The following is a 20,999-nucleotide window of genomic DNA, read 5'->3' as shown; positions in this document are numbered from 1 at the left end:
ATGGCATTATATTACAATTAAATGAAATTATTATTTAAGCTATTGTATAAGCAAATATACCTACATTATTGGGGTTTTTTGGATTTTTTGCTAATGCTTGTACCAAGAATTAGCAAAAAACCCAAACCCAGTTAGGTTGAATATTTACCAACTGTGCAACAGACCCTATTTTAATCAATTTGGCAAAACAGTCGAAGGTTGCTGTGAGAAATATTTATATTTTTAGTTAAACGTTTAAAGTTAAAATAGTTTTCAGTTTATACTTAAAGTCATCGCGATGGAAGGAATTTATAGTTGACGAGATAGTTTTGAATCAAGTCATACATGTAGAAAACTTTAGTTTGAAGTAAAAAATTGTTCTAAGTTAAAAATTAAAGTAAAGCTAATGTCTTAAAGTAATAAAAAAGTGCTCTATTAATGAATTTTATAAAATGGAATAATCATCTAAAACAATTTTGTATGCTACAAAGCACGTTAGCGTGTTCGTCAATTCGTGATTGTTCAATGCAATATAAAAGTTATAAATTTTATGCTTCTTTTTATCACGTTAAAAATATTAGTTTTTGTTAAAATATTAGTTCATTTGAGTAAAATTTAGTTATTTACTATAATTGTCCCTTAGATCTCAGGCCAGGTCAAGTTTAGGAATCTCACGATCACCTTGCCACATGTAATCTAATACAACGTGTCTAATGCCTAGCTGTCTTGTAAGATAAAATTTCCTTGGCAAAGGCTAGAAGAAGTTAAATCTAACTAATAATATTCCTCCCTTAGTGTTCTTGGTTAAAAATTGGGTAGAGATTGTGTTTCGATAAAAAATACTCATTTTGAACAGATTTTAACTGTATCTGGCTACTGTCTAGTAGAAAAACTTTACCGGTAACTAGATTGACTACACTTGTATCCCTTCATTAGGCGAGCGTAAATGTAAATCTGCGTTACTTTATTCCTTGCCTAAGGCAGAGTAGGTTTGATCTCTAGAATTTTTGCTTATCAACTTGAAAGTTTGCAATGCAACTCTTCCTGTTATCTCCTTGTGAAAGTACAGCTTTAAAATTCAGTTTAATGGTTGGGAGGCTTTTAAAAAGGTTTTTTAAAATCTGTGATGGTTTACAGATATAGTGATTCCATTAAAAGTTGTAAACTATTTGAGTATTAATAATCTGTGTTGCGCATGGATGATGTCTCTTGTAAGTGATTTTGGTGTGCATTGACAATTTTACCTTGAGAGTATTACCATATTTATATATTGACCATATTTTACAACTTTGGATAGGGAAGACTAGGTACACTTGATCCCCATTTTAATTTTTTATTTTAACTTTTATAATATAATGAAATAAGTTAATTATTATATACCAGTCAATATAAATCTAACAAAAGAGTATTTTTATGAAATGTTAACTATTTTAAAGTTATATAAAATAAAACTTCGTTGTGATAAAAAGAATCAAGTCTCCTTTATATGGAAGACTTGATTCCAGGCATGGATTGACTAGATCAGGGGGATCAACTCTACCCATGCTCTTTATTTAGAGTATATTCTGCCACTGCTTTTTTTTTAATAGGTAAATAAATAAAGATAACAATGAAAGTAAGAAGCACCGATAGCTTCATTTTTTCTTCGTCAATTACAGTTCTTGGTTTTGCTCCCTCTTTTCTCTTATAGATACGTGGCATTATCTGTATAAAAAAAAAATATTGTGATAAATAGAAAATAAATAGTATACTATTTAATATGCACATTAAAGGGAGACTTGATCCCGCGATCAAATCTCTGTAATTCTGTCTCTGTAATCAAGCAAAAATTAACGGCATAGATTAGTTCTTATTGTAAACTAACACTAAGCTCTTTACACACAGCTTTGTTTTTTTTTTTAAATTTGTTTTATTTCTAAATATCTTAATTTCTAAATTAAATTTCTAAAACTTCTTAAAATCTAAATATCTTATTTCTAAATATTTTAAATATCTTTAAAGTAAAAGTTTTACCTTTTAAATATTAGTTGATTCAATAAAGTTTGAATATAATTTTCCGTATTGCATAAGATAAGATTTAATCGATGGATTATAAGCTTATTTTATTAGTTAATCAAATTTAATAAAGTCAATTTATTTTAAAAACATTAGAAATTGATTTGTTACTTTTTTTCTCTTCCATTTTACTCCCAAAATTAAAAAAAAAATTCAAAACCTTACTTTTTTAGTATCAAATGATTTTAATATTTTACTCATTTATTTTTTAAATACAGGGTCTTACAAAGTTATAAGTGCACGTTTGCAAAGTTATAAATGCATTTATAAAATTAATTTTAACCCTTATATTTTAAATACCAATGGAAATAAAAGTACGGAAAACAATTACAGAAGAAACAAAAAATACGATTATTTCACTGAGAAATTGTGAAAAATATTCAATCAAGGAAATATTCAACGCTTGTAATTTAACTCGAAATGCTGTTAGTTGTGTTATAAAAAACAGCAATACTACACCCTTCACGTCATCTACAGTAAAAAGAAAAGAAACGTTAAAATCAAAAATTCTATAAATACAAACATTGAACAGACAATATTTAATTCCGTGGTCTGTAACAATGCCCTAGTTAAAAAGTAATTCGAATGCAAATTTTAAAACAACATGATAAAAACGTTTCAACCTCGTTTGTTTCCCGTAAATTAAAGAAATTAAATTTAACACGAAAAAGATTAGCTCTAAAAGAAACACCACGGAAAGAAAAAATCAGAGATCAATTTTTGCGGCAGAAGTTGCTAGAACTGCTGATTCAAATTTGGTTTTTTTAGACGAAGCCGGATTCAATAAACATACAGTGCGCTCATATGGATATTCTCCAAAAGATAGAAAAGCATAATTGACAGTCTCTGCAAATAAAGGACAGAATTTTAGCCTCATGTGCTTAATTTCCAATTTAGGAGTTGAATGTTTCCAATACAAAAGCGGTACTTACAGTACACAATCATTTATTGATTTTTTTAACAACAAACTAGTACCATTCTTTGCAGTAAATCCAAATAAAATTCTTATAATAGATAATGCAAATTTTCATAAAGGAGCTGCAATACTTCAATTACTAAGAGAAAAAAAAATTACTCACAAGTTTTTAGTACCATACTCCCCTGAATTGAACCCAATGGAAGAGTTCTTTTCAATGTTGAAATCCAATTTTAAATCCACAAGAAATGCTAATTCCGATATGACTGTTGAAGAAACTCTATAATATATTTTATCACCTGATAATAATTATAGTCAACAGTGCAATGCCTTTTATATAAATATGAGAAGATAGTTGGAAAAGGCAATAAGGAGAGAAGAGCTTTTAAAGCTCTTGTCAACATGCGTGTGAATTGGAATAAATTTTATAAAACATTAAACTGGTCTGCTTGATATTACAGTTATCAGTTATAACTAATCTGAATGCGAAATATTTAGTGTTAAGTTTATTGACACTTATTTTATATCCTTATTAACTTACTTTTTTAACTTATATTACTTATTTGAGATCTTTTGTTTCTTTTTTAACTAGCCTCGTTAACTAATCGCTTTTAATTAAACTAAATAAATTAAAACAAATATGGTATGTGGCCTCTACTTTTGTTAGCACATCGTTGAATTCGCAAAATATGACACTGTGTCATTATTTTGGATGTTAAAGAGAAAATAAGGCTTTCAATTTTCAGAAATTTTTGTAAGTTTTTAGGGTAAATGCTTTCTTAAATTTTCTATCCAAATTGGTATTAAAAAAAATTAAATTCATCTTTTAATTTTATGCCCATTAGTGTTTATCAAGGTATGCTGATATGACAATTATTTTGTGGCTATATAAAGATAAAAATAAATTTGAAGTTATAAATTAAAATTAGCAGCCTTTATAAATTCATTGTAGTAAAAAGGATTATGTTTATGATCAAGTTTCTATTCTAAATATTTTGAGATTTACTGGTAAAAATAGGTGTTTAAATAAATAAATATTAACTCAACAGACAACTGTTTCTTCTGTAAAAGCTTCATTCAATATAACTGAAGGGTAGTCATACCAAACAAATTACTAATCCGACACTGCGTTTCCTATTCGCGTTATTTGGCATAAAAAGGAATTTTAAACATAGTAACCACCATTTGTAAATAATTTTATAAATGTGATTAATTCCAAACCAGTGGTGCTCTCCAGTGATGCTTATGAATCTGCAAATGGTTACTTTTTTTGGTTAACTTTGTAAGAAAAAATCAATAAGGCAATAGCTGCAATGTCTTTTAGCAATTTAAGTTAATGACATATACAAGTAATTATTTAAAAATAATTTACAAACATACCAAAAACGTAAATACAATAAAGACGCAGATATAAAAAACAATAGGAAAAAAAAAAAGGAAAAGAAATCATAATAAAAAAAATCAGCAAAAAAAAAAGTTCAATTGAAAAAAGTTGAGCAAAATAGTTAAATTTGCAAAAAATATAGATGCAAAAACAAAGAAATAACAAAAAGCAAACTTTACATAATAATAAAAAACAAATCTATGATCGAAGTATATTTTACATGAATTTAAGATTCATAATTTATTTAGAGTTCGTTAAGTGAATCGCAGAGAGCGATTTATTTACATTATTTTCAGCTATAATTTAAAGACACCAAGTTTCAATTTCTATATTTTAATTATCTTTTTTGTCCTCTATACATTTTTTTAAAGACTTAGCCGGAGATATTCTTGAGTATTTTAGCTGTAAAATATCACCAACTTCATCAAGAGCAAGTAAAACCTAATAAAAAAAAGACGATAAATTTACAAGATTGAAAATAAAACGATAGAATCACATAAATTCATTTAAACATACAAAAAAATTGACATATAAAAATATAATTAAATTTATAATTATAATCATTTTATAATTATAATTATAATAATTACAAATTATCGTATAATTTAGATTTTCCTTTGTATTAAGACGCATTTCAGAATAACTTTTAAAAATTATAAATAAATATGAAATATGTTAACATAACTGTTGACCATTACAATGACGCAACAATTAAGACCGTCATAATGACAGTCTATTTGTTGATTATATAAAAATTTGTATAATAAAAAAATAATGACCTTAACAGAAAATTTTAAACAAGGATGTAAAATACCTTATTCAGCATCTCAGGTGTATGTGCTGCAGACAAGCAGAAGCGAGATCTAGATTCAATTATAGGAGTAGCTGGAAAACCAACAACAACAACAGCGATTCCTCGTTTTAACATTTCACGACTAAATGCACTGAAATCATTAAGAAATATAATTTTTATAACAGCACTGAAACCATCATGAAATATATTTTTTATAACAGCACTGAAACCATCATGAAATATATTATTGTAACAGCACTGAAATCATTAAGAAATATATTTTTTATAACAGCACTGAAACCACCATGAAATATATTTTTTACAACAGCACTGAAATCATTAAGAAATATATTTTTTATAACAGCACTGAAACCATCAAGAAATATGTCTTCTATAATAGCAACAAAAGAAAAAAAAACAAGTTGAAAAAAAAAATTAAAAATTTGAATTAAATTTAACTTTATAAAATCTCACGCTATTTTAGAAGGCATATACAACAAAATAGGAATAACAGGAGAAGCATCATGACCATATATAATGAATCCCATATCTCTTAGTTTGCTGCGAAATGACCTATAAGTAATTAATCAATAAAACTTATAACATAAGCTATAACTAACTTTAAAAATTAAAACCTTTCGTGGTATACACTAAAAATCAGACTCATCAAAGGTTAAGTATATAAAAGGTAACTGAAAGGTTTTATGAGCAGATTTAAATGATGGCTTTAATCATTTAATTCAAATAAAATAAGCCAATCTCGTCAAGGTTCAATCGGGGGCTTCAGTAAAATTATTGATAGAGGTTTTGGGCAACAAATATCTATCAATAATTTTACTGAAGAGAAATATGTATGAAGAGCTTTTATTACACCAAAAAATTTTTAATTTCTGTCCTCTATCAGGATTTTAATTGGAACTTTATTTGTAATTTGTAAGGGTGACCCTTTAACAATATCAGGCCTTGTTAAGAAGCGTTACGCAAATCGCATTTTGCCTGCGAAAAGGCGATTTGCCTACGCGTTCAGCAGTTTTGCGCTACGCAAAAACTTTTATCTTTTAGAATATTTAAATTATCTTTTGATGATGTCGTTAACGTGACGTTTATTCAGAAGAAATAAAGTCGTAAGTAAAAGTATTTAACCTCAATTGTAAACTAATAGATTTTTTGTTAAAGAAACAGTTTGTTTAACAATTTTTTTTATTGTTGTTAAAAATTAGTTAAAAAAAAGAAAGTGTTTTAAGCTTTATCTTAAGGAATTAAATATAAAATCCTTTGAAATATAAAAATTATTTTTTGTCATTATAATTAAAAAAATGCACGATTTATTTTAATGTAAATATTTTATTAATTTTTGTTTTTTTGATTTTGATTTTGTTTATTGTTAGTTCAATAACGTAAAGTTTTAATGACGTTCGTTTAATTTATGAAAATAAATTATGATCACGAATATGTTATCAGTAAACTAATAAATTAAAAAAAAAACTATTGTTTAAAACATTAAAAAGAGTTCACAAAATAAATAAGATAAAATTATATTAACAGTTAATAAAATAATCAAAAACCAACTGTAAAATCACAAGAAAATAAGCAAATATTGTTTTACGTTTTATGAAAAAAAATTTTTTTTTCAAAATAAAATTTAGTTCATATTTTGAAAAGTTGCTAGTGACGCAATATAAATTCTAACGATACAAAATATATTTGCTGAATTGAGTTACTTAGAAATGTGTTACGCGTTTTCGTTACGCAGCGAAATCTCGTAACAAGGCCTGCAATATATAAAAATATCTACCTTAACCCCCTAAATGTGTTAAAAACTCTAAAACATTAGATCTTGATATTTGAAAAAAAAATTCAGTTTATTTGAGGTTCAGATTGCCATACTTTTAAAGAAATTTTACATGTGTATATAAAAATTTACATATGTGTATATATAAATACTCAATACTTACACAACATTATCTCTGAGTTGCTTTAAACGACGAGCACCTAAAAATATTCAAAATAATTTTTGACACATTAAAACGAGTAACATAAAACAACAATACTTTATTGCTTTGTATAACAATTTCTTTTAATAAATTTCTACACTTTATCTTTCAAATTAAAAAAATATTGGATAAGTTAATAAAATGTTGCCTTACAAGTAATTGCGCATAATTATTGCAAATTGTCTTAGGTTCTGGTTATTAAGTTAAACCCTCATGTTCTAGTCATGAAATTAAACTGATTCTATATACTATTCTTGCTTAACTCTATTATTATACAATATGTGTATTAAACTTTACCTAAAACAACTATTACTAATATACCTTCACCAGTTCCATCTTCTCCCATTATAATTTTCATTGAGGAGATAATTTGTTGCATCACCGGAGGTGACATAGTTGTCGAGTAAGCAGACGAATATGAAGTTGCTCGCACACAGTCAATTATATGCTTAAAGTAGATTAACAAAATATAACATCAATAAAATCTAGCATTTAAATAAGAGAGCAAAGTGTATAAAAAGTACTTTCTCAGCAGCTATATAACCACCAGAAGATCCAAAACTTTTTGTAAATGTTCCCATCATTATATCAATATCATTTGTATCAAGTCCAAAATAATCAACTACACCTTTACCATTAGGTCCTAATGCACCAATGCTATGAGCTTCATCCAAATATAAGTATGCCTAGAAACAAAAAGTAATTTAGTTATCAAAGGAGGTTTGGAGGAAATTAAAAGATACAAATTTAAACCCTGTTAAATGGAAATAATTAAACAGTGCAATGGTTATAATCCTGCCACAAACCCTGCAAATTATACATAAATGAAAAGTATGAACTTTTATTCATTAAAAATCTGAATTTGTTAAACAAAAAGAAATTATATATAATTGAAGGCATAAAAACAATTCCTTCTCATTTAATTTGATACAGGTTTTTACGGGTTTAATCAGTTTTTGCATTTTTTCTTTGATTTATTTTGACATCAGAACTCATTTATTGTTTTGTTTTTTTGTAACAGTTTTTTCTTGATTTAGATATGGCTGATGATTGCCGATAAGCATAAAATTTTAAGTTCCATCACAAAGTTAAATTTTTCCATGTAATAAAATATTAAATATATATATATATATATATACACACTTTTTTTTTAATTATATTCTGCGTGATAAATAATATTTATATTTATTAAGTTTAAACAATGTATATTTGTAATATATTCTGTGTATTTAAGTATATATAGTCAGTTGATCTATGTATGCTCCTGCAAATTTCTTAACTTAAGTCAATTTCAAATATATATTTAATATAATAAATATAACTATTTAAAAAAACAACAATTCAACTTTTGGCAGTCCACAAATTAACGCTGTCCAATTCGCAAAATGAGCAAAAAATGTAAGCGAATATAGTTGTTATAAAATCCTGTTCAATAGATGACTGTTGAGAAGGAAAATAGGTTGTTTTTTTTTCAACTTAAAACTTTTTTTAAAATCCTTATTTATGTTACTTAACTTGTCATTTTTTAATAATCAAAAAAATTTGGCCTCAAATAGATCAATAAAAATCACACATTCACACTTATATTACTTCACACTTAGAGAGAAAATTTAAAACTTCCAAATATTTATAGGAAATTTAAAATTATGGAACAACTCCAGATATTGTTAATTGTTTATGAAATCAAAAGAAAAAAGGTTTGCATAGTGTAAATATTATAGAGTTAGTAAAACCATTTAAAATTTGTTGGTATATTTACTTTTTATTAAAGCCATCAAGATTAAACAAGAAGAAGCTCTGAATCAAAAGAATTATACGAAAAGAAATCCTGATAAAAAGTAATATAAGGCAAAATAAAATGCCAGAGTTTGTGTGAAGTTCAGATGCATTTTCAATAGTTGCGAAAAAACTTAGTATATATAAATATCATAAGCAGGAAAACTTAGTAAATATATATCAACCCTTGGAATTAAGGTCGGCGTTTGGCAATGCTGACCTAACTACCGAGCTTAAAATGTCTGAGTTTGGCAAAAAAATGCTGACCTCGTTTCTATGTTTTGTGGTAACCCCTTTGTGTCAAATTTAATCTCTAACAGTTTTAACTCTAACAGTTTGAGGTCAGTAACTTATTGCCGGCCTCATTTTTCCTAATTCCAAGGGTTATATATATATATATATATATATATATATATATATATATATATATATATATATATATATATATATATATATATATATATATATATATATATATATATATATATATATATATACATACACATATATATGAATGCGTGTTTAGATAACACCTTTGACACCACACTGAAAAAGCCTGCTGCCAGGGGCTTAAGTACATCAACTATCTCATAGTCTACTGCTGCAAAGGAGTGTCGCTACATCACCTAAGGGTTTGGCTTGAGGCAGCAAACTTTTCTTTCATTATTCTTCATAATTTTCTTATTTTTTTGAAAACGCTGTATGCTATAAAGGTAGAAAAATATTAACAACTTATTATCTATATACGCTGTGGTAAAAGTCTTAATTTTACATATAAAAAACTGCACTTAACTACTCTAGGACATCTAATTTGAAAAAATTAAGGTTAGATTATAACGAAACACATAAAATAATAGAGGAAACTAACTTTTTAAAAAAAACCATAAAAACACAAATTAAAAGACTAGAATGTCTTGAAAGAATGTTTTTATTTTTATTTTTTCATTGCAAAACATGTAAAGAGTGCCACTTCATCGACTGAGGGTTTGGTTGGGGAAGGCACTCTATCAAATAATAAAAAAAAAACTTTAAATATATATACACTCTTGCTCGGTTGTTTTTAATTTTTCCATTGTCATGTCAGTTTTATGATTTTTTTTTTAAAAAAAAAAATCGTTTTAAAGACTGGAAAAAGATCAAAAAATTAAATTTTTTTTTTTTTTTTTTACTATTTGATAGAAAAGGCTGCCTGTACCCAACCAAACCCTCAGTCAATGTAGCGGCACTTTCTTGTAGCAGCAGGCTATAACATAGTTGATGTAGCAGCACTCCATGCACATTTTACAGTAAAATATAATAATAAAAATTTTTAGTTTTATTTATTTGCATTCTTTTATTTTACCTTATATTTTTTCTTTAATTCTATAATTTCAGGAAGTTTAACAATTGATCCCTCCATGCTATAAATTCCTTCAACTATAATAATAATACGTTTCCAAGCACGATGAGTTCGTGGCTGACCTTGAACAACAGCATCTTTCAATACTTTTTCTAGATGCTCCATATCTATACCAACAATTACAAAATTATATAAAAAAGGGATTTAATTATAATAAACATTTATATATGTTTGAAGCAAAAGTTATAAAACAAAAAACACAACAAAATTAAAATCAAATAACCCACTAAAAATCAAGAAAAATTTGAAAAAAAACTAAACATCAAACAAGATTGGAATAAAACAACTGAAAAATAATATGGATTTAAAATTATAATTTCTTCTTTAGTAACAAAAATAAAACTTTTTATTTTTATCTTCAACAGTGATTCAGGCCTCAAATTTTAAAGTTTTGCTTTTTAAGCAATAAAATCATTTTCAGAATTTGAGGATCCTGTGAGCAAATATTATTAAATACTATCTCATTGTCAATAGGGTATACTAGGCTCCTTTTATAGAATAATATAAATTATATAAGTCAATAAAATTCAATTCATAGACTACCAAAGGTTTTGGATGAAAATAAAGATCGAAAGGAATGAAAAGTCAATTTTTGCTTACTTTAGAAGCATGATATTTAGACAAGCGATCTGTCTACCATAAATATTTCAATCTTCTTTTAGATTTTCTAAATAGCTAATATATAACAATGAAATAAAATAACCATGGGAAGTTATGAATTTAAAATTGTTTAAATTCATAACTTCCCAAGTTTAAAAATGCATTTGACACTATTTAGTCAATAATTCGAAAATATTTGTCTATATGTGAAGTCCTATATCTAGAGAACTAATAAATAATTTTTGAAAAGTATTTTAGAATTGATCTCCTTGTATGAATAACAACAACATATTTTAAACAAAAAATAAAGTGAGTCACTAATGAGTCAATAATTCTTAAAGATGGTGGTTCTTAATCAAAAAATCTATGTCAATTTGTTATTACTTTTGCAGTACCCCATAGATATTAATTAACAGGTTGTGCAATATCAAAAAAGTGAAAACAGAAATTCCCTCATAATTTAGAAAGAATTTTGAATAAAAAAGTTATTTTAATTCAAATAAATAAGTTTTTCTCGGTTCTTCCTTTTCTATTTTTTACAAAAAAAAATTCCTTGTAAACATGTTATGACTTACAACATCAAAAATATTTATAAAGCATACATTTAACTTTTTGCCTTAGGGCAAGTGAAAGCACAACGGTATATATCTTTTAATAAATGGTACTTGGAAACTTATACCTTTGTTTGTCACAAAAAAAAGTGCTGGTAAAGTAATTAACTTGAGTTTTTTTCTTTGCAACAAGTAATATTTTTTGTTTGTTAATAACTTTTTAAAAGTAAAAAATCATTATCTGCAAAGTCACAACTTTAAGAAATAATGAAACAAAAACTTAAGATAATTTAATTCATTTATACAAATGTATAAATGAATTAAAATATCTTAATTTAATTAGACATCAAAAGACTTCAGCTAACAATTTTAACTTAACTGAAAACAAGTCATTGTATTTCACTAAATTTTGCAAATATTTTCTGCTAATATATGACCTACTTATAACTAATTTTAGAATTAATTAATTCTGGTTAAGTTACTTTTTGATTTGTTGTTTTGAAGATTTTGAAAATACTTATGGCAGGTGAGGCTCCTTAGCTGCAATTAAGACAACTCATCTAGGAAATCACAACACAAAAAAATATTCACTCTATATTATATAAAACTATAACAAGGATAAGTTACTATGAAAATTGGAGGTATCTTTTTAAGGAACAAAGTCAGATATATTTACGTTTTTGGTGATCTTTAGTGAACTTTTCAAGATTTATTGGTGGGTAGTTGGCTTTAAAAGTAATTTTTGAAAATACAGAGTTATTTTCCTACTTAATACACATTTATGCATTAACTAGTTTAACTGTAGGTAAGGGTATGAGGGGCCCATAAAGCTCAGGTAGTAATCTTTCTAGTGGAAGTATCACAATAAAAATAATCAGTTTAATATATTTTTGCATAGTTTGTATTATATATATATATATATATATATATATATATATATATATATATATATATATATATATATATATATATATATATATATATATATGTATATATATATAATATATATATATACATATAATATATGTATATATATATACATTTATATATATATATTATATATATATATGTATATATATATTATATAGTATATATATATATATATATATATATATTATATATATTATATATGTATATATATATATATTATATATGTATATATATATATATATATTATATATATGTATATATATATTATATATGTATATATATGTATATATATAATATATATATATATATATATATATATATATATGTATATATATAATATATATATATGTAAATATATATATAATATATATACATATATACATAATATATATGTATATACATAATATATATGTATATATATAATATATATATATATATATATATATATATATATATAAATATATATATATATATATATATATATATATATATATATATATATATATATATATATATATATATATATATACAGAGGCTATTCTAGGAAAATAAGGTGTGCCAAGCTAGACAAGAATAAAATGAGGATAGAAAACTAGGAAAGAATAATTTTAGAATAGAATGTTTTATGATAGAAATAAAGAAACCTTACTAGAAAAGAATTTTTACAAAAGAATATTTTTTGGCAGAAATTTTGAAAAGAAACTTGAAATACTTTCTAAGAAAGAATATTTTTTAATAAACGTAAACAACTTGCTTGGGAAGAATTTTATTTAATAAATGCAAAAAACTTGCTAGGAAAGAATTTTATTTAATAAATCTAAAAAACTTGCTATGACAGAATTTTATTTCATTAATCCAAAAAAAACTTGCTAGGACAGAATTACCATTTATAATAAAAGTGAATCACTGATGAATGATTCAGAAATTTCAGATAATCTTTATTATTTCACAAAGATTTTGTTAGAATTAGATTATACTTATTTAACATTTATTCAATTAAAAATCATAACTGTAATTACCAAATTGCGCGCAAATTCTTTCTTAAAATTTCTTTGCTAGCACGTTTTTAAAATTTCTTTTCTAAAATTTCTTTGCTAGTACGTTTTCCCAATTTTCTTTGCTAGAAAGAAAATGACTTTTACTTGTGCGATTTCTATCCTAAAAAAGTCTTTGCTAGCAAGTTTTTCATTTTTCTTTGCCAGAAAGGATATATGTATTTCTTTCTTCTTTTCTATCCTTCAATTATTTTATCCTAAAAGGTAATCATGTTTTTTGCTATCATAGCAAGAATTTTCATGTTTCTTTCCTAGAAAGGCTTTCCTGAATTCTTGTCTAGAACCGGCCATCGAAAACAATTTGGGTGGCAGAACCCCCCCATGCTGTAACAAATGTTGGCATTTTTTTGCGAAAACAAACAAACAATATTTACCATCAAAAAAAAAATAACATCAATTTCTGAATTCAGGGGTGCCCAAATAGGATCGGCGCAGTTGAAAACGGTCTAGAATAGCCCCTGAAATATATATATATACATATATATATATATATATATATATATATATATATATATATATATATATATATATATATATATATATATATATATATATATATATGTATATTTGACTGTAGATAAGTATAAATAATTAAGATGACTTACCATTGTGTCTAAAAACAAAGACTTTAGCTCCTGATAAGCGTGTACCCAGAACTAATGAAGCATGATTTAATTCATCACTAATAATACAACACCCAGGACTGATTATTGCTGGTATACAAGTTGAATTAGTAGCAAACCCCATGCCAAAACATATTGCTTCAGGTTTACCAACAAATCGCGCAACTGTGCTTTCTAGTTCCAACTGCAACTCATGCATTCCTAAAAGTATTTTAAACAAAATTCAACTACATACCTTTTTTTTTCTGTAGCACAGTGGTGATTTTGACACTGGTATACCAATTTAGACTTTCAAACTAATTAACCCAAACTTGCAGTTGTTATATATAAAAATACTTGTCATATTGATTACTTTCAAACACTAACTTAATAAAACAATTTGTTCAAAGAAAACAAAGTGTTAAAAACACTTATTTTTCCTTGAGCAAACTGTTGCCATCAATGTTTTTAAACATTGTTATCCTCAATGCTTTTAAACATAAAAACTATTTTAAAATAAAAAATTCAGAGTTCAATTTGAAGTCTTTTAAATATTTATTTTAACCAAAAAACTCAAGCAGAAAACTTTTTTCATGTGATGTGATCATTTAAAAATTCTGATTTTTTGAAAAAACATTAACCCTAAAGCATATAATTTAAGGCTATATATCTTTTAAAAATTTCAGAAAACCTAATTATTTTTCTTTATAAAAGTTATCAGAAAAGTAAACCACTTAATTAGTTATCATTTAAGTAAAATCAACCTCTTTCTAATCTTGTACTTGTTGCAGCAACACCATACTTTTTAATTGAATTAATAGCAGAATCTGTGCAAGGGCCTTCACACTCTCCAAATCCAAGATAGTTATATGAACCCATATTTATTACTCTAATCTTGTTACCAGTTAATCTACAATGATTTGTAAACCGTTAAATAAATTAAAATGTAAATAGAACAAAAGAAAATGGAAGAAAGAAATAGTTAAACAGTTTATAAAAAATGTCAACAAAAACAAAACAAAAATTTTCTACAGATTGAAAAAGAATATGTAGACTTAAAATTAAAAAAAACATTTTTTGATTTAAAAAAATTTATTTTTTAGTTGCAAACATATCGCAATTAATTATTACTTTTAATCACTGTCATTACGTTTAAAAAAACAATGAAATTTGTATGTCGTGTTTTTAACGCACAATTTAACCTTCAAAATATAAACTTTAACTACAAAAATATTTCATTAATTTTTTCAGCTAAACAATAAATAACCATCATAAAACTTTTAAAAATATTTCCTCCCCGCTACTTTAAATATTTTGTCTTCGTTACTTAAGTTAAACGGAAAATAATCTTTATAAAACAAGTTACTACAGACTCAATTTCTCGTTATGTTTCTCCATTTAAACTTGCTATGTGTCTCCATTTAAACATTATGTTGTTAAAAACAGTCATTAATCATGCAGATTAACATATTTTTTTTACTTTTCATAAAAAATATTACAAAATATTTATAAAAATTTGTGACTTTAAAAAAATTATATTTTAGTCCATTTAGAAATGTGTTCATGCTGTTTTTAATATAATATTTTTGATATAGTACTTGCATATAAATGATCTTTTTATTGTATGGTAATTTTGAAAAATAGGATTAAATTTTTTTAATTTCAAAAAATACATTCATATTAAAAAGACTAAAAGGTAATAACTTATTATTTAAAAAGTATTAAGAAGACTAAGAGGTAATAAATTATTATTAATTAGAAAATATTACAATTATTTAGTAAAAAATATGATTACATAATTGACTGCAAAAAAATTGCATAAAACAAATAATATATCAAAACAAATATTGAAGATATTCCAGTAGGTGATTTGGGGTTAAAATTATTACTGATAAATGTAATTACGTAAAAAAACGTAAAGAAAAAGTGTTTTTTTTAAATGTGAAATATTTATTGCTTTTTGAGTTATGGATCCTAGATTTTGTTTTACATCAGGTCATCAACTGCTTAAAGCAGAAATGTTGAATAGAGGAATCACACAGTTGATCAAAATTCATTAAAAACTTTGCACTCTACGAGAACAACTAAATTTTTTTATCTACAAAAGAATGCATACAATCAAAGTTATCAAGTAATTCATAAGAGATGATTCTGATAAATTCAAAAAATGTTAAAACTGAAAAAGAATGAAGTTTTATAGAATATACTGAAGGAGAAACTTGATATGTTTAATGCATATTCAGAATAAGATCAAGATATTCATCAACTTATTTTAAATTGGGCTCATAATAAAGCACAAGTGACATTAGGTTTTGAACTCAAATAATGGAATTGGCTCTATAAAATCACACAAGTAGTTTACAGCGCAGCATTTATTAGCATAAAAGCTAAACATGATTTCTCTGGAATTGCTCTAGTGTATAGTCATCTATGCACTCCTATTCCAATTAATTTCTTGAACTCTATCATGGTGGTAAAAAAACAATATGGATTTAATTAATGGATTAAAAATAAATTTTGTATAAATGCACATTTTCTTTAAGCCAAACAATTTATTTTTCATAGAATTGTTTGAGATTTTTAATTAAAAATTATCTAAAATTTATTAGTACAACTAAAATTTAGTTGTATTGATAAAACCATTATTGCTAATAAAAATTAAGTTTTATTAATTAAGTTGGGATGATTTTTGAATTCTAATAAGGGATATCGTCACTGCGGGAATTTTAATACTGACATAGAGTACATGGCTGAAGAGGTCAAGCTAAATTAATGAAACAACTGATGTTTAATTTTTAGGGTTTACAATAAAAGTTTTATGAAGCATAACTTATTGCAAAAAAAAAACAACAACAACTAACTTATTAACTTATTTTCATTATAATCTTCAAATTAATCTAAAAAGTGTTTTATATTTGTTTGATCGATTTGTTTTCCAAGAATATAAAACAGCATGTCAACAAACAAGCTTGACAAAATTTGTTTAAAAAAAAACATGAAGGACCGATTTTATGTTATAAGAAAACAATTTAGACATAAAATTATGTCAAAATTTGTCAATAAGAAATATATCTGACATTTTTTAATTATCAAAATTATGTCAAAATATGTTGATAGGTCAATTATACCAAAATATAATTTCTCAAAAATGACAAATAATTAACCCTTCCAAAGTGGTATTACTAATAAATAAATGTTGGACATATTTTATAAATGCAAAAAAATAAATCGCAAACATATTTGACAGATAAAAATCCTGCATTAGCTGAAATAGAAATTAGAGTATGGAAGCAGTTTTACTTAGGAACACTAGATATAAATCACAAGGTGGTGTCCACAAAAATAAAGAGCCTATCAATATGATGCACATTTTTAGAAGATAAATGTGGAAAGAATATGTTAAAAAGATAAAAAAAATGTTGAAGAAAGTGGATCAAATTAAAAGTTTTTCTGTAGTGAAAAGTCACTACTGCAGAAAATCAACAAATAAGGAACATATAAGGAAATAAATGTGAAACCTAAAGTATATGAAACAAAGTCAAAGCAAGAATAATGTGCTGTTTGAAATGAACTAGAATCATTGAAGGAAATATAATGAAAGTGTTTCAGCTGTAATAAAGATTTTTTTTAATGTTGTAAAGGAGAACTCTACAATAACCAGTGTTATCACATGGAGTGACAGTTATACTTCACAAAAAAGAAACAGTATATCTTTTTCTATAATGAATTTTCTAAGACACAATGATCACATAAAGTTTGTTACCATGAAGTAGAGTGTGCCATGACAATTATGTGTACAGAAAATAGACAACTTGAATTCTAGTTTTAAAAAAGCTCTAGGGATATATGAAATCTTTTCCCTAGTCACCTTTGAAAGTAAGACGACAAAAACTTTACAATCGTTTCAGTTTTCTAAGGTTACATTTGTAAAAGTGTCAGTATGGAATACTAGTCTCATTTTGGGAAAGGTTCTTCTAGTGATACCTTTTTCTATTAGATAAGGTCTAAAAACCCATCCTAAATGTTATTAGAACTGCTTTAGTTACAAAGTTAAGTCACTGGTTCATTTTAAAAATTTATATTTTTCTTTTTACTACAAATATTACCATGGTCACTACTTAAGCAAGTTATTTTCTTTTGTTCAACTAACCAAAACCCAATACCGCTTGACTCATTATTCATATAAGTTTAAGTAAAAAGATGTGTTTTTACTTTTTATTAAATTGTTTTTAAGGGTTTGTTTATCTAGTTTTTTCACCAAACATCAATGCTTTGAAATTCTGTTTTTATGTTTTCTTGACTCAGTAATACAATTAACTGTATTTCAGAAGATACCATCAACTATTCAAAAAGACATGAACAAAACATTTTTTTAAAAAAGCAAAATAATTTTACCTAAAATTCCAGTTGTAATCATCACTTGTTCGCTCAAGAAGATCTAACTCAGCCCCAGCTACACTTCCAATAGGACGATTCCAGCAATCTCTAATTCTTGTGTACAAATTTCTTGTGTAGAATGATTCAAAGTCTGAATAAAGAGGCACAAACCCCTAAAAATAAATAGCTAGAATTTTTTTTTTCAATTTAAAAAACTAAAAACTAACTATTGAATTACTTAACTTACAACTTTATATAACAAGACAGTCAAAAAAATAAGTATTGTAAATCAGTGCTTATTTAGCCTACCTAAAAATTATCAATCATTTGGATAGTTCTTTTAATAGTATATGATAACCCTTTAAACAGGGTGGGGAGACCCAAGTTTACATGCAAAATGAACCCTAAAAAAAGTTATCATAGGATTTTCTATGTCAATTTGTCTGATTGATTTGATGAAAAATAATTGCATAATTAAGACTTTTAATAAATATTTTAAATTTATAAGCCATATCTTGTAAATTCTTGTAATATTATTCAAAACAAACAAATGATTGAATTTATTTAAAATTTAAAAAAAACTTGAGCTATAATGAATTGCTAAACTTGTTTTTAAAACTTAAATGCTTCCTATTTTTTCAGTTGCAGGATGATAGATTGTCCATAGAAACATAAACAAGGTTGGAATAGAACAGTAATAAGATCACCAAGACCATTAAATACCATAAAGCATAGTTATACTCTTCTGATTTAAACAGCAACCCTCTGAGTTAGGAAAAATGAAGTTGGCAAACTGTTGGCAATATATTGCCAACCTCAAACTGTCAGCAATAAATTGCCAACAGTTTGAGGTCAGCAAAAAAAATTGACACAAAGGGGTTATCATAAAACATAGAGGTATATACATAGAGTAACATATGAGGTAGGCAAATTTTTGCCGACCTCATACACTTACAGGTCAGCAGTTAGGTCAGCATTGCTGAATGCTGACCCTAATTCTGAGGGTTAAAACTGTAAAAACTTTTGAATATTTTCCTATTTAAATCCTTTGTATATCAAACTCAAAAACTTTCAATTTATAAAAAATCCTATATTATTATGCTAATATTTATTATTTTTGTTTTCTATTGTCTATTTAAAGTTATTTATAGTGTGAAGTTTTTTACAACTTTGCTGCTTCACTACTACTTTTTTTTATTTAAACCTTAGTTTTTGACTTTTAACAAACTATCATTTTTGATTGCTATGAGTACAATTGCTATAAGTAAGATAACCAATGTCATACTTTTTATGTAAAAGTGCTGTAAAATCTAATTTTTAATTAGCTTAACACGCTCCCTAAGAGAAAAAAAGATAACTTTATAATCATTATCATTATTGACAATATGACTTGCTTGTTCTCTCATATGCATGTAGTAGTTCATGATTCATATACATGTAATAGTTGTAATAGTTAAGTAAAAAATAAACAAACAATTATGCATGTGATTAAATGCCGTTATTTACATTGGTTTAATCTTAATTGTAGTTATGTGTACATTACATAAGATAACACATTTTTTGTTCATTATATTGAACAACTGTAAATAAATTATTATTAAATAAATGTTAAACTAACTTTTACACATGTTAATGTTATATTTTATTTCTTCTTTTATAAATTTCTGAAAAAATAATATATATATATATATAATTTCTTCACATTTAACTGTTTTTGATGGCTAATCAAACGAACCAAAATATTTAAATTAAATGAAAAACCAATTTTCAGAATCCAAATTATTCTTACATTTTAAACTTATATTAGATACCTTACGTCCTTTTTCTTTAGCAGCTTTTGTTTTTTCTAAATGATAAAGCCTTAAAAAATCTCGAAAATATCCAAATACAACTAAAACTCCATATCCAATATAAGTTATTATAGCAACAAGTAATGGAGTTTCTTCAATTAAATGTTGTTTTTGAGGAGCATCATTTGATTTATTAGCTTTATGTTCTGGTTTTAGCTTCATAACCTCGACAGTTTTGGGCTGTAGAAAGTCATTTTTGTGAACTCCGTTTTTTTGAAGCTCATTTTCAATTATAAATTCACTTCTTGAATTAAAAACAGAACTCTGAGCAACCATTTTTTCTTAATAATTAAAGATAATGTGGTATCACATTTGAAAACACTGACACTGAGTTAACCCTATCGGTTAGGGAAATTTTGTTCCACAAAGGAGGTGGTTCCTAATACTTAACAAAAACATCGGATGTCTATTGAATTCTTAGAAACCAACCCTTTGCGTGTTAATTAAAGTTCTTATTAGACTAAAGAGTCTGGTGCAAAGAGCATAAACAAAATAAACGTTAAAATTAAAGTTGCATAATTTAGCAACATTTTTTTTTAGATCTGGTATTTTAGATGCTCCAAAGAGTTCATACGGTCTTATCATAGAGCAACGCATTTAACAAGCAAGTTCACGCCTCCTTCATCAGTGGCGGATCCAGCATTTTTTGGTCTTTGAGATAGCTAACTTCCAGACATGGAGCAAACTCCAAACATTTATATGTTTATACTTATGTTAAATAAGGATGCTTTGCAAAAA

The 20,999-nt window shown here is 25.5% G+C and overlaps 1 protein-coding gene across 1 annotated transcript; it reads right to left on the bottom strand.

Moving 5' to 3' along the window:
* Positions 1-4,259: 4,259 nt before the first annotated feature.
* On the bottom strand, positions 4,260-20,695 carry LOC100210351 (serine palmitoyltransferase 2). Its single transcript, XM_065804959.1, has 11 exons — positions 20,223-20,695; positions 18,430-18,584; positions 14,799-14,944; positions 14,038-14,256; positions 10,240-10,403; positions 7,646-7,807; positions 7,443-7,569; positions 7,083-7,119; positions 5,602-5,700; positions 5,149-5,278; positions 4,260-4,775 (listed from the first exon to the last, which is right to left on the bottom strand). Exons 1-11 carry the CDS (start codon positions 20,535-20,537, stop codon positions 4,668-4,670), a joined length of 1,662 nt encoding a protein of 553 aa, XP_065661031.1. The 5' UTR covers positions 20,538-20,695; the 3' UTR covers positions 4,260-4,667.
* Positions 20,696-20,999: the final 304 nt, after the last annotated feature.

The sequence above is a fragment of the Hydra vulgaris genome, chromosome 09, assembly GCF_038396675.1.
Source record: "Hydra vulgaris chromosome 09, alternate assembly HydraT2T_AEP".
In the NCBI taxonomy this organism is placed as follows: Eukaryota; Metazoa; Cnidaria; class Hydrozoa; order Anthoathecata; family Hydridae; genus Hydra; species Hydra vulgaris.
This window is presented reverse-complemented; position numbering and strand designations above follow the sequence as displayed.

Coding starts and splice junctions, on each gene's coding strand:
- LOC100210351 (XM_065804959.1), bottom strand. CDS start 20,537: ATGGTTGCTCAGAGTTCTGTTTTTAATTCAAGAAGTGAATTTATAATT. Junction 14,945..18,429: donor GATTACAACTGGAATTTTAG/GTAAAATTATTT, acceptor AAATCATTGTAG/ATTAACTGGTAACAAGATTA. Junction 10,404..14,037: donor CTTTGTTTTTAGACACAATG/GTAAGTCATCTT, acceptor TTGTTGGTATAG/ATATGGAGCATCTAGAAAAA.